This window comes from Trachemys scripta, chromosome 9, assembly GCF_013100865.1.
Source record: "Trachemys scripta elegans isolate TJP31775 chromosome 9, CAS_Tse_1.0, whole genome shotgun sequence".
Classification (NCBI taxonomy): Eukaryota; Metazoa; Chordata; order Testudines; family Emydidae; genus Trachemys; species Trachemys scripta.
This window is the reverse complement of record NC_048306.1, coordinates 977,913-990,673: the sequence shown is the minus strand read 5'-3', so window position 1 is coordinate 990,673 and position 12,761 is coordinate 977,913. Positions and strand designations below refer to the sequence as shown.

Genomic DNA, 12,761 nt, shown 5'->3' with positions numbered 1-12,761 from the left:
TGTAACTAATGTTTTAAGTTCTGTGTGAGACCTACTCAAACATTCTATTTGCTTTTTTGAAATGGCAGCTGCACACCAGTTTTACTGAGCTATAACGCTGCTTGTGAAACACAGGCTGCACCAAGTTGTTTAGGTCAGGTTGTATTAGTCCTATTAAATTTTAGCTGGTGGGGTGGTGTCTGCTCACCCCATCCATCCAGCTGTGGATGGAGGCTCCAACCTGTGTACTGCTTTTGGGGAGGTTAAGGGTCAGCATTGACTAACTCAGGATGTTATATTTAGCAGCTTATAAACAGCAGCACTAGCATTTTGTGTGTGACAGCGTGAGCGAGCCACCTATTCTCTTTAGTATAACAAAGTGAGTGATAGTTGCAATCCTGGCCAGCAGTTCTAAATGCCTGTCCATACCAAAATGGACTGAAAACTAAACAACCCAGTAAATATTTATGTAGGAAGACAACTCTGGCAGCCACAAGATGCATATAGTGCTAGAACACTTTTATTGTTCACATGGCTACTTCCTACATATAAACTAGCCTGGCTGTACAACAGCAGCCCCATCTCATAAAGTTATGACTCAGCTTCTTACCGTTAAATAGCTCTATAGCATGAATACAAGTCCCTGAAGGAAAACAGTTACATCTCCAGTAAAAACTTCCTTAAAAGTACATAGCTTTCAAATGGCCAAGAGGAGCAGGCCCTGGCTGCTGGTCCCAGCACTCGCTGAAGAGCTAGCAGTCTCTTCTATCCAGCTGAATGTTTACAGGGGGTGCCATCATGCTGGCTTGCTGCACTGAGTGTTATTCTTCATTTGGAAGGAACCCCTTTGCTCTGTCCAACTTATCCAGCACCTCGCTGTAAAGACCAATCATCTGGGGGAATAGAACCACCAACAGTCCTCTGAGTAGATAAAGAAAAACAAAGCTCCGCCATTCGATTAGAGGGGAAGGGGCAGTGGTCAGAGCGTGTTCCTACAACCTGAGCTACACACTGGTCTACACACAGTTGGGTTTTTTTAAACCAATGTAACTATATCTGTTTAGAAAGTGATTAGTTAAATCAGTGCAGCCCATCCCTCTTAATGTGCATGCATTTATACCAATGGAAAGGTGCTTACAGCAGTATAACTTTCAACTAGGGCTGTCAAGTGATTAAAAAAATTAATCATGGTGTTAAACAAAAATAGAATACCATTTATTTAAATATTCTGGATGTTTTCTACATTTTCAAATATATTGATTTCAATTACAACATAGAATACAAAATGTGCACTGCTCACTTTATTTTTGATTACAAATATTTGCATTATAAAAAACTAAAAAATAGTATTTTTGAATTCCCCCATTACAAGTACTGTAATGCAATCTGTTACTCATGAAAGTTGAACTTACAAATGTAGAATTATGTACAAAAAATAACTGCATTCAAAAATAAAAATGTAAAACTTCAGCTCCTACACGTCCACTCAGTCCTACTTCTTGTTCAACCAATTGCTCAGATAAACAAGTTTGTTTACATTTGCAGGAGATAATGCTGCCCACTTCTTGTTTACAATGTCACCTGAAAGTGAGAACAGGCATTCGCATGGCACTGTTGTAACCGGCATCGCAAGATATTTACGTGCCAGAGGTGCAACAGATTCAGATGTCCTTTCATGCTTCAACCACCATTCCAGAAGACATGCGTCCATGTGATGACGGATTCTGCTCGATAACGATTCAAAACAGTGTGGACCAATGCATGTTCATTTTCATAATCTGAGTCATATGCCACCAGCAGAAGGCTGATTTTCTTTTTTGGTGGTTCAGGTTCTGTAGTTTCCACATCGGAGTGTTGCTCTTTTAAGACATCTGAAAGCATGCTCCACACCTTGTCCCTCTCTCAGATTTTGGAAGGCACTTCAGATTCTTAAACCTTGGGTCGAGTGCTGTATCAATCCTTAGAAATCTCACAATAGTGTCTTCTTTGCATTTTGTCAAATCCACAGTGAAAGTATTCTTAAAATGAACGTGCTGGATCATCATCTGAGACTGCTATAACATGAAATATATGGCAGAATGCAGGTAAAACAGAGCAGGAGGCATACAATTTTCCCCCAAGGAGTTCAGTCACAAATTTAATTAACACATTTTTTTAACGATCACGGTCAGCATGGAAGCATGTCCTCTGGAATGGTGGCCAAAGCATGAAGGGGCATACGAATGTTTAGCATATCTGGCACGTAAATACCTTGCAATGCCGGCTACAAAAATGCCATGCGAATGCCTGTTCTCACTTTCAGGTGACATTATTGCCTGTAAATGTAAACAAATTTGTTTGTCTTAGCGCTTGGCTGAACAAGAAGTAGTGGACTGAGTGGACTTGTAGGCTCTAAAGTTTTACACTGTTTTGTTTTTGAGAGCAGTTATGTAACAACAACAAAATCTACGTTTGTAAGTTGCACTTTCACAATAATGAGACTGCACTACAGTACTTGTATGAGGTAAATGAGAAGTACTATTTCTTTTATCATTTTTACATTGCAAATATTTGTAATAATAAATTAATATAAAGTGAGCACAGTCAGTATATTTGAAAATGTAGAAAAACATCCAAAAATATTTAATAAATATCAATTGGGATTCTCTGTTTAACAGTGCGATTAAAATTGTGATTAATTGTGGTTAATTTTTTTAATCACAATTAATTTTGTTGAGTTAATCGCCTGATTTAACTGATTAACTGACAGCCCTATTTACAACTGCAGCCACACTAGGGATTGTGTTTCAAAAACTGATAAATTAAATGGGCACAAAAACTACTGACCAGCCTGCAACCAATCAGTGTTAAACTGGAGCCAGTGTAGGGGTGTGTGTAAGATAATGCACGATGACTGCACACATCATCCAGTCTATAAATTGCTGCAGTAGGGATGGGCAGGCTTAAGGGCAATGGAGCCAAAAGTAATAGAGCAACAGAAAGCAGGATTTGACGTGGCAAAGGGCTAAGAAAAGCTATACAGCTCTCTGCAGAGGGCTGATCATTGAAGTGTCCTGCACAGCAGAATCCTGCCTGCTCTACATCCAGAAGTTGCACTGGTTTCACTCAAGATGAGATGCTGCAGCAATTTAGTTGCATCACTTAATGCCAGGCTTACAGCAGTTCAGTTTGATTTAAACCTGGCTTAGAGCAACAATGTAAAAGCATCTACAGACGTCAGCCTGATTTAATTAAATCAGTGCACCGTCCCACTGTTAGTGACACTGGTGCTACTTGTGTGTATAGAAAAGCCCTGGTTTCTTTTTAATTCATTAAAGCACCTGCCTTTTTGCAGAATGTCCTCTCTGCCTGTCTACTTCCATTGTTAGTTGTATTGCTTCCAATGTTTCATTGCTTGTAGCTGCATGAGTGTGATGGGTTAGATGACTGTTTCCCAGTACTGTGGTAAGAGGCTCAGTTAAGTGATCAGCAATCTTATTAAAAAAGAGAGGTAACTGCTTGGGGATGCAGTGATTGGGGAAGAGACCTGTTCCCCTGTGTCTCTTTCAGTTTTCATAGTAATAGAATATAAGGCCAGAAAAGACCATTGTAATCATCCAATCTGAGCTCCTGTACAACACCTGTCAGAGAACTTTACCCAGGTTTTTCTCCTCTACCTCTCATGTTCAAACTTTTATTCTTTTCCCTAACAGTTTCTGCCTTGATCCTAAGACTCCTGCAGCCCCTCATACTGAATGCAACGCCCCACCCTGGCAGCACATAAGCTTTGCCTCAGTGAGGGTCACACTGGTAGCTTGTCCAAAGCTGTGTCTAAAATGGAACAGAGGGCAGCTGGCCTCATCATGGATAGAGTGGTGCAGCCTGCAGCAATAACTAATGTCTCCATCTTTATCTAAGCAGCCAGCCACACTGCATGCTGGGATCTGAACTTTTCACGCCTCCAACATGTCTATGAAATATGTCCCACTGTAGAATGCGGTGGCAGCATATAGTGCACAGGCTGCAATTTGGCCACCCTACACAAGGAGAAGCCAGCATAGAGCCAAAGGTTTGCCCACAGCCACAGCTGAGCTGAAAACTACCTCCACTCAGTTGCTTGCACAAGCTCACTAGTATCAGGACTATAAATTCCTTTCTGCCTGTGTGCCACATCCATTATGTTCTCTCTTCCCCATGGGTTTAGACAGTCGTAGCAGCAGCTCTGGAACACAATTTCAGGCTTAGACCCATAATAGCGCATGTTGCTTAAGCATCTAGTGACTTCTTCTGCCTTGTCCATTTCCCTGTGGAGCAGTTTCTTCCATGCTTTCCCCTCCACCACTCACAGTTTTTGCCCCCCTGCCTTCTACTCATACTCACCTGGCTTTCATAGCTGCTCTTCAGGGATCTCAGGTGATTCAGAAAGCGCATACCCAGCCCACACCAGTGCTCAGCCTCCTTGTATTTACCGACACTGTACTGAAATATTCCTGTATTCCAGGCTCTGGTCATCAGCCAAAGGGTCTCCACCTCTGGGTAATCATCCTACAGTAGCCAGCAAGGCAAAGCAACAATGCAAAGATTAGGCTTTTCACTCCTAAAGATACCTGGTCTAGGGTGCATTAGAGTTTATTCTTAGAACAGAGAAACAGAAGAAAGTTCTTCACCCTGGGCATGCAAAAGCCAGAATTCCCTATGGTCTTTCCGATAATTCACCACTCACCTGCACCACTTCCGAACTGCTTACTGCTAACGTGGGTGAGGAATGCGGCACTCTTGTCTATTATTAGGACAGAACATTCAATCCTATGGTACTGGGAATGACCCCATGGTGGCTGCACGTGGCAGGAGAACTTGCATATGATCTATCTGCAGATTGGCTGAAACATTTTCAACATGCACTGAATGGTGGGAACGGATTGTTGTGCAGACCTGGAATGACCTGCAGTGGTTCCAGAATTTCAGGATGTCAAAGACCACATCCCTGGAGTTGTGTATCCAAGCTAGCTCCTGTTCTGCAGCACAGGAACATCAGGATGAGAGCTGTCCTTAGTGGCAATCACCATGTGTAAGCTTGAAAACCCAGATCGCTACCAGTTAACGGGAAACCAATACAGTGTGTGTGTGTGGGGGGGGAAAATCAACAAATTCATCTTCCTCCTCCTTCCTGAGCCTCCTCCCTGATGCTGAATAAGGAACATATTGTTTAGAAGCTCATGGATGAAAATAAGCTAAGGCAAATCTTGCTTTGGCTCTTGGGTACCAGCTGTTTCGACTGTCTGGTTTATACTTCAGGCCTGCCAAGAAGGCGCACACAACCAGGGGGGACTAACAAGGCCTGAATAGAAGGAAGATTTCACTCTCCAGTAGGCCAGTCCCCATGGAGACAAGGGCCTGAAAACTAAGTGCAGTATAGCAAGTACTGACAGCAGGGAAAACCATTTCCAGGTCATTTGAAAAACAGGAATTTAATAAACCCACAAAGAAATTTAACAAACAGTTGATTCATCAATGCCAACATTACAAGCCAAATTTCACCCAGCCTCACACTGAGGACTGGAGAAGGGCAAACAGTACTTCTTTCTTTAAAAGGGGGAGCAAAGGGAACCCAGGAAATTTATAAACTAGGCAGCCTAACTCTGATACCTGGAAGGATACTGGAACAATTATTAAGCATTCAGTTTGTAAGCACCTAGAGGATAATACAGTTATAAGGAAAAGCCAGCATGGATTTGTCAAGAAAAAAATCATGCCGAACCAACCTAATTTCCTTCTTTCACAGAGTACCTGGCCTAGTGGATAGAGGAATGCAGTAGATGTGATATATGTTGTGACTAATTTGAATAAATTCAAATCAGAAGGGTCAAATGCTATTCATCCAAGGGTACTGAAGGAATTATCTGACAAAAATCTATTCATCTATACAAACTAGGAAAATGTGGTCTAGATAAAATTATTAGAAGGTGGGTGCACAACTGTTGGAAAGAATGTACTAAAAGACTAGTCATGAGTGGTTCGCTATCAAACTGGGAGGGCGTATCTACTGGGGTCCATCCTGGGTCTGACACTTTTCAATATTTTCATAGGTGGCTTGGATAATGGAGTGGCGAGTAAGCTTCTAAAACTTATGGGTGACACCAAGCTTGGAAAGGTTGCAAGCACTTTGGAGGACAAGCTTGGAATTCAGAAGGAACTTTACAAATTGGAGAATTGGTCTGAACTCAGCAAGATGAAATTCAATAAAGACAAGAGCAAAGTACTACACTTAGTAAGGAAAAAATAAAATGGCACAACTACAAAATAGGGAATAAATGGCTAGGTGGTAGTACTGCTGAAAAGAATTTGGAAGTTATAGTGGATCGCTCATTGAATACGAGTCAGCAATGTGATACAATTGTGAAAAACAGCTAATATCATTCTGTGTATATTTAACTGGACTGTCATTTGCAAGACACAGGCGGTAACTATCCTGCTCTGCTCAGCACTGGTGAGGCCTCAGCTGGAGTACTGCATCCAGTTCTGGGCACCACACTAAGAAAGTTGTGGATAAACTGGAGAGAGTTCAGAGGATAGCAACAAAAATGATAAAAGGTTTAGAAAACCTGACTGTGAAGGAAGGCTAAAAAACTGGGCTTGTTTAGAAAAGACGACTAAAGGGGATCCGGATAAGTCTTCAAATATATTAAAGCTGTTATAAAGAGAACAGTGATCAATTCTCCATGGCCACTGAAGGTAGGTTAAGAAGTAATGGATTTAAACTGCAGCAAGGGAGACAGGAAAATTTTTCCAACTATAAGGATAGTTAAGCATGGGAATAGGCTTCCAAGGGAGGTTGCGGAATCCCCATCATTTGAGATTTTTAAGAAAAAGCTGGACCGATAGCTGTCAGAGATGGTCTAGGTTTACTTGATCCTGCCTCAGCACAGGGGCCTAGACTAGATGACCTCTTGAGGTCCTTCAGTCCCTACATTTCTATGATTCTAAAATCTGGAATGTCAAGTTGTATTTGCAGACAGGGTTTTTTTTAAGAATGGTGGGCTATATACTCCGGCTTCAGGCAATTTCTAAACCCAGGACTAAAAATACGCCCTAAAATGTCTCAGAAAACCCTCCACAAAAGCCAGGACACTCTCAGTTAAGTCATAAGGATCCAGGAGATATTCAGTTTGAGGTGCCCTCACTATATCCCTCGGGGAAGGGGCTTGTCCCATGTGAGCAGGGGCGCCATTTCAGACTGGGGGTGTGTGTGACTAACCATGATTCCGGGGGCTACTTAGGTACTTGAAAATTCTAGTTTTTTGGCAGATAACTTAGCAATTAGTTGACAGAATTACTGTAGCGAATTCCTATATAAAAGAAAGAAAATCAAATAGACCTACTCAGCTCTAATACTAACATGTTTTGACATCTTGTGGCAAGTCACTTAAAGACACAGGTTAGGTTTAAAATTTTAATATATATTCTTACTTGGTTACTAACTCCGCAGAGAGAGATAGCGACCCCATCAGGACTCCTGGGTTCTATCTCAGCTCTGGGAGGGGTGTGAGGTCTAAGGGGTTGCAGCGGGAGGCAGATACACCAGGGTTCAATATAAGAATATGAGAATGGCCATACAGGCTAAGACCAATGGTCCATCTAGCCCCGTATCCTGTCTTCCAACAGTGGCCAATATCAGGTGCTTCAGAGGGAATGAACAGAACAGGTAATCATCAAGTGATCCATCCCATCACCCATTCCCAGTTTCTGGCAAACAGAGGCTAGGGACACACAGAACATGGTATTGGATCCCTGCGCATCCTGACTAATAGCCATTGATGGACCTGTCCTCCATGAACTTATCTAGTTCTTATTGGAACCGGGTATATTTTGGCCTTCATCATTTCTCCAAGCAACAAGTTCCATAGATTGACTGTGAAGAAATACTCTTGTTTGTTTTAAATCTCCTGTCTATTAATTTCATTAGGTGACCCCTAATGCTTGTGTTATGTGAAGGAGTAAATAACATTTCCTTATTCAATTTTTCCTCACCATTCATGATTTTATAGACCTCTATCATATCTCCCCTTAGTCATTTCTTTTCCAAGCTGAAAAGTCCCACTCTTTTTCATCTCTCCTCATACAGAAGGTGTTCCATACCCCTAATCATTTCTGTTGCCCTTCTCTGTACCTTTTCCAAATCCAATACATCTTTTTTGAGCTCGGGTGACCAAATCTGCATCCAGTATTCAATATGTGGGTGTACCATGGATTTACATAGAGGCAATATGATATTTTCTGTCTTATTAGCTATCCCTGTCCTACTGATTCCGAATATGCTGTTTGATTGCCACTGCACGTTGCGTGGATGTTTTCAGAGAACTCTCCACACTGACTCCAAGATCTCTGTCTTGAGTGGTAACAGCTAATTTAGACTCTGGTGTTTTGTATGTAGAGTTGGGATTATATTTTGCCATGGGCATTACTTCGCATTTATCAACATTGAATTTCATCTGCCATTGTGTTGCCCAGTCATCCAGTTTTGTGAGATCCCTTTGTAACTCTTCACAGTCAGCTTTGGACTTAACTATCTTGAGTAATTTTCAACAGTGGGTCCTGTGGCACCTTTGAGACTAACAGAAGTATTGGGAGCATAAGCTTTCGGGGTAAGAACCTCACTTCTTCACATGCAAGAGGGAGGAAACAAAGGGTAGGAATGAATAAATGGTGAGCATGGAAAAAAGTAAGTAGTGGTGTCCCCCAAGGGTCTATACTGGACCAGTGCTGATCAACATATTTATAAATGATCTGGAAAAGGGGGTAAACAGTGAGGTGGCATCTGAAGAAGTGAGGTTCTTACCCACGAAAGCTTATGCTCCCAATACTTCTGTTAGTCTTAAAGGTGCCACAGGACCCTCTGTTGCTTTTTACAGATTCAGACTAACACGGCTACCCCTCTGATACTTGAGTAATTTTGCAAATTTTGCCACCTCATTGTTTACCCCCTTTTCAAGATCATTTATAAATATGTTGATCAGCACTGGTCCAGTATAGACCCTTGGGGGACACCACTACTTACTTTTTTCCATTCTCACCATTTATTCATTCCTACCCTTTGTTTCCTCTCTTTTAATTTGAGTGCCTGGCAATACTTTCAGGATCATCTAAGGATCCTTAATTTAATTTAAGGACAAGCCTTTTGTTATCTTAATCAGCCTGCCTCTGTTTATAAACAAACTCTCTGCCCTGGGAGTGGAAGCTGGGAGCAGCACAGAACTCATCCCATATCACACTCAAGCTGTGTCGCAGTGAAGAGCTCCCTCTGGGGCTAGGGAATACACTGCAAGTGCAGACCTCAGGTACTAAACTCAGCAGAGGCTAGAGCCACCCTCCCCAGCCTCCTTAAATGACGCCCCTGCATGTGAGAGCCTAAATATTTGAAGATTTGTTTGCTGATTGCTCTCATTGTGGTGAGGACTTTTTAAGCTTACTCAGGATCATTTCCAATCTTTTGTTTTTCTGTTCAACTTACTGTGGTGCTTACAATGCTCAGAGCATCTTCAAAGTAGCCCCACACCTCCTCCAGTACACAAGCATCTGTGTCTATCACTCCAGTTGGCAGAGAAAGGTGAACCAAGCTATGCAGACATTTGCTGGGAATCAAAACAGCAACAAAGAGGAAAACTTGTTAAATACCATATGGAATATGCATCTTTGATTACTCAGCAAAGCAACCATGCATGGAACAAATTAGCTGAGTTTTAACAGCAGCACCACTCCGGCGTGTGTCTCCATTTGTTGTCTGCACTTCACTGCTTTGTACCCTACCCATTTCTGAAAGCAGGACATCCTTGCCCTGGGCCTGAGGTCATTCCTGCAGTCTATAGATGGGAGGCAGCAGCTATTGTATTTTAGGAGTTGCCCAACTGAAAAGAAGGGGAGAGCAGCTATTCTATCCCAATCCCACTAAGGGAGCTAACTGCAGGGCCGTGCATGTCTTGCTGTCCTTTGAAATCAAGAAAAACAGCAGCAAATGCGTGCACCTTGAAATGGTTCTCCCTGCTCATTAAGGGAAAAGGCAGCTCCTTCATGATAACTCAGCCTGGACTTTAGGAGAAGGAGTCACAGAGCATTGTCATGGCAGTTCAGGTGCAGGGGGAGCAGAAGAGGGGATTCCATTACAGGGAATGGAATCTGAGGCCAAAGGATGTCAGGTAGTATTTCAGATTCCGTATACAGCAGGTACCCTGGGGAGCTAGCTACTCAGCACCACTATATCATATATTTGGCATAGTATCTTACAGTTAACTCCCCCCAGTCCCTGTGGCTTTCCCCACAGTTCTCTTCACTTAATTTCTTTTGAGAGGACTACATCGCACCCAACCAGCTACAGTATGCCCTATGGAGCACATCACAGGTTAAGCCAAAGCTGCTTACTGGCGCCTATTTGTAACCAAGCATCTTCATTGGCCTAGTTACCACTGGGAATATAAATTGTGTTAGAAAGCATGTTAAGTAAACAGGTTTTAATTAACACTGTTGTTAAAACATTAGCGTAACAAAGATAATCGTGTTGAAAAAAGTGTTAACTAGCCATGGGTCAGGCTACGTTTTAGTCATGGGTATTTTTAGTAAAAATCATGGACAGGTCACGGGCAGTAAACAAAAATTCACAGCCCTTGACCTGTCCATGACTTGTACTATATACCCCTGACTAAATCTTGGGGGGGGGGGGGGGGGGGCCCCCGGGCATCGTGAGGGCGTGGGGGGGGGCAGCCTGGGGGGGCCAGGGGGCGGGGGAGGGGGTGCCCGGGAGGGGGTGCCACGGGTTCTTCGGGGGGGGGGGAGCAGCCAGGCCCCCCCCTGGTGCTGGGAGGGGAGGGGGTTGGCGGGGCTGGCAGGCTCCCTACCCAGCTCCTTGCAGCTTCCCGGAAGCGGGATCTGTCCCTCCCTCAGGACCTAGCTCCCCGTACTGCCCCCCCACCTCAAGCGCCGGCTCCACAGCGCCCAGTGGCTGGGTACCGCAGCTAATGGGAGCTACGTGAATGGTGCCCGCGGGCGGAGGCAGTGTGCAGAGCTAGGAACTGAGGGTGGGACATGTTGCCACTTCTGGAGAGCCCCCTCCCCCAAGGAAAGCGCCACACCAGAGCCCCCTCCCACACCCAAACTCCTGGTGCTGCTGGGGGTGGGGCAGTGGCCCAAGACTGCCCCAGTAGCAGCCCGTGCAGCTGGCCCAGGGGCTGCCCAAGCTGCTCAGGCGGCCCCCGGACCAGCCACAAGGGCCACTGCAGAAGTCACGGAGTTCCCGGAAAGTCTCAGAATCCATGACTTCTGTGACCACCATGACAAACTTGCAGCCTTAGTCATGGGTAATCCTAAAGTGACTAGTGTTGCCCATTTGTAGTAGCAGATATTGGAGCCTTGCAGCAGGTTAGTTTCCCACTTGAAGGGAATTTGGTGACATGGAGTCAGGGTATTTTCTGTGTAATTTACTAACTTACTAAATGTTCACAAGTCCTGTTTATCTTGAGCAGAGGCAACCAAAATTGCAGCAACCTCAGCTACTACTGCCCTGTCACCAAGCAGCAGCTCCCTATTTTGCACTAATTTATTTAGCACACTCTGTTCTCGCCTAAGCCAGAGTCTTTTATCTGGGACACCCTTAGCTCAAAGCTGCTTGTCCTGGACTGCATGATCTAGCAAAAGGGGCCTTAGCATGAACCCTCTTTTTGTTCCAAAGCTCTGCAACACAAAGGAAGCACAGACAGGTTTGGATGGAACCAGCTCCTTGCCAGTTTCCTTCTTGGAGGCCCTAGGGTTAATTACAACCAGCTACCACATTTTTAAACATGATGACCTTTGTCTACACTAGTGGCTAAGTGATGTATAACAGCATATTAAAAGATATTAGTTAAACAAAACCAACAGAAGATTTCCTCCTTACATACTGTATGTATTACCAGCACTAATGAGTTCACCCTTGAAGAGATCAGAGAGGAAACAGAGTCCCTGTGCCCAGAAGCTCACATTATGTTCTGGAAAAAGGGTATCTATTAAGGTCTTGTCTATATTATAGAGTTTTGTCAACAAAAGTCAGCTTTCAGCAACAGAACAGTGGAGGTATACACACTATAATGCTCCTTCTGCCGACAAAACTCTCCTGCTTTGCAGAAAAAATAAAACCACCTCAACAAGAGGCGTAGAGCTTTTGGCAACAAAATATCAACAGTGTCAGTGTAGACACTGCATTTGTTTATGTCACTGTAAACGGCCTCCAGGAGGTGTTCCACAATGCCCATCCTGACTGCTCTAGTCAGCAGTTTGAACTCTGCTGCCCTGCACCTGGGAATTTCTGAAATTCCACTTCCTGTTTGCTCAGCATGGAGAGCTCACATCACATCTTCCCAGCTGATTACAACGTCTCCAGGCAGCAAACACTCTCCTGCTTGGAGTACCTGTGTTGTTGGATCTGCTGGCTCTGTGGGGAGGAGGCTGTGAAGTCCCAGCTATGCTCCAGCTGTAGAAACTTCGATATCTATGGTCAGATTTCTTGTGGCATGTTGGATAAGGGCTACGAATGGGACACGCATCAGTGCCTTGTGAGGATAAAGGAGCTGACGCAGGCACACCAGAAGGCAAGGGAGTCAAACTGTTGCTCTGGTGCTGCCTGAAGACTTGCCGCTCCTAGACAGCAATCCCACCTCCACAAACCGTATGGATACTTTGGCGGGGTTGAGGACCTGAGGACGAAGTCATGGACAAAGTGGTCAAGTTGGAGGATGATGTGGAGCACACAGCAGGACCTCTTTTCCACTCCAGAGGGGTCA

General features: G+C 44.0%; 1 protein-coding gene across 1 annotated transcript in view; it reads right to left on the bottom strand.

Moving 5' to 3' along the window:
• Positions 1-483: 483 nt before the first annotated feature.
• The window catches only part of TEX11 (testis expressed 11), a 111,260-nt gene continuing 98,982 nt past the window's right edge, over positions 484-12,761 (bottom strand). The window contains exons 28-30 of the mRNA XM_034782588.1: positions 9,467-9,587; positions 4,339-4,503; positions 484-872 (exon numbers count right to left, since the gene is read on the bottom strand). Coding sequence (XP_034638479.1) covers positions 801-872; positions 4,339-4,503; positions 9,467-9,587 — 358 coding nt within the window. The 3' untranslated portion in view covers positions 484-800. The remainder of the gene's footprint in view (positions 873-4,338; positions 4,504-9,466; positions 9,588-12,761) is intronic.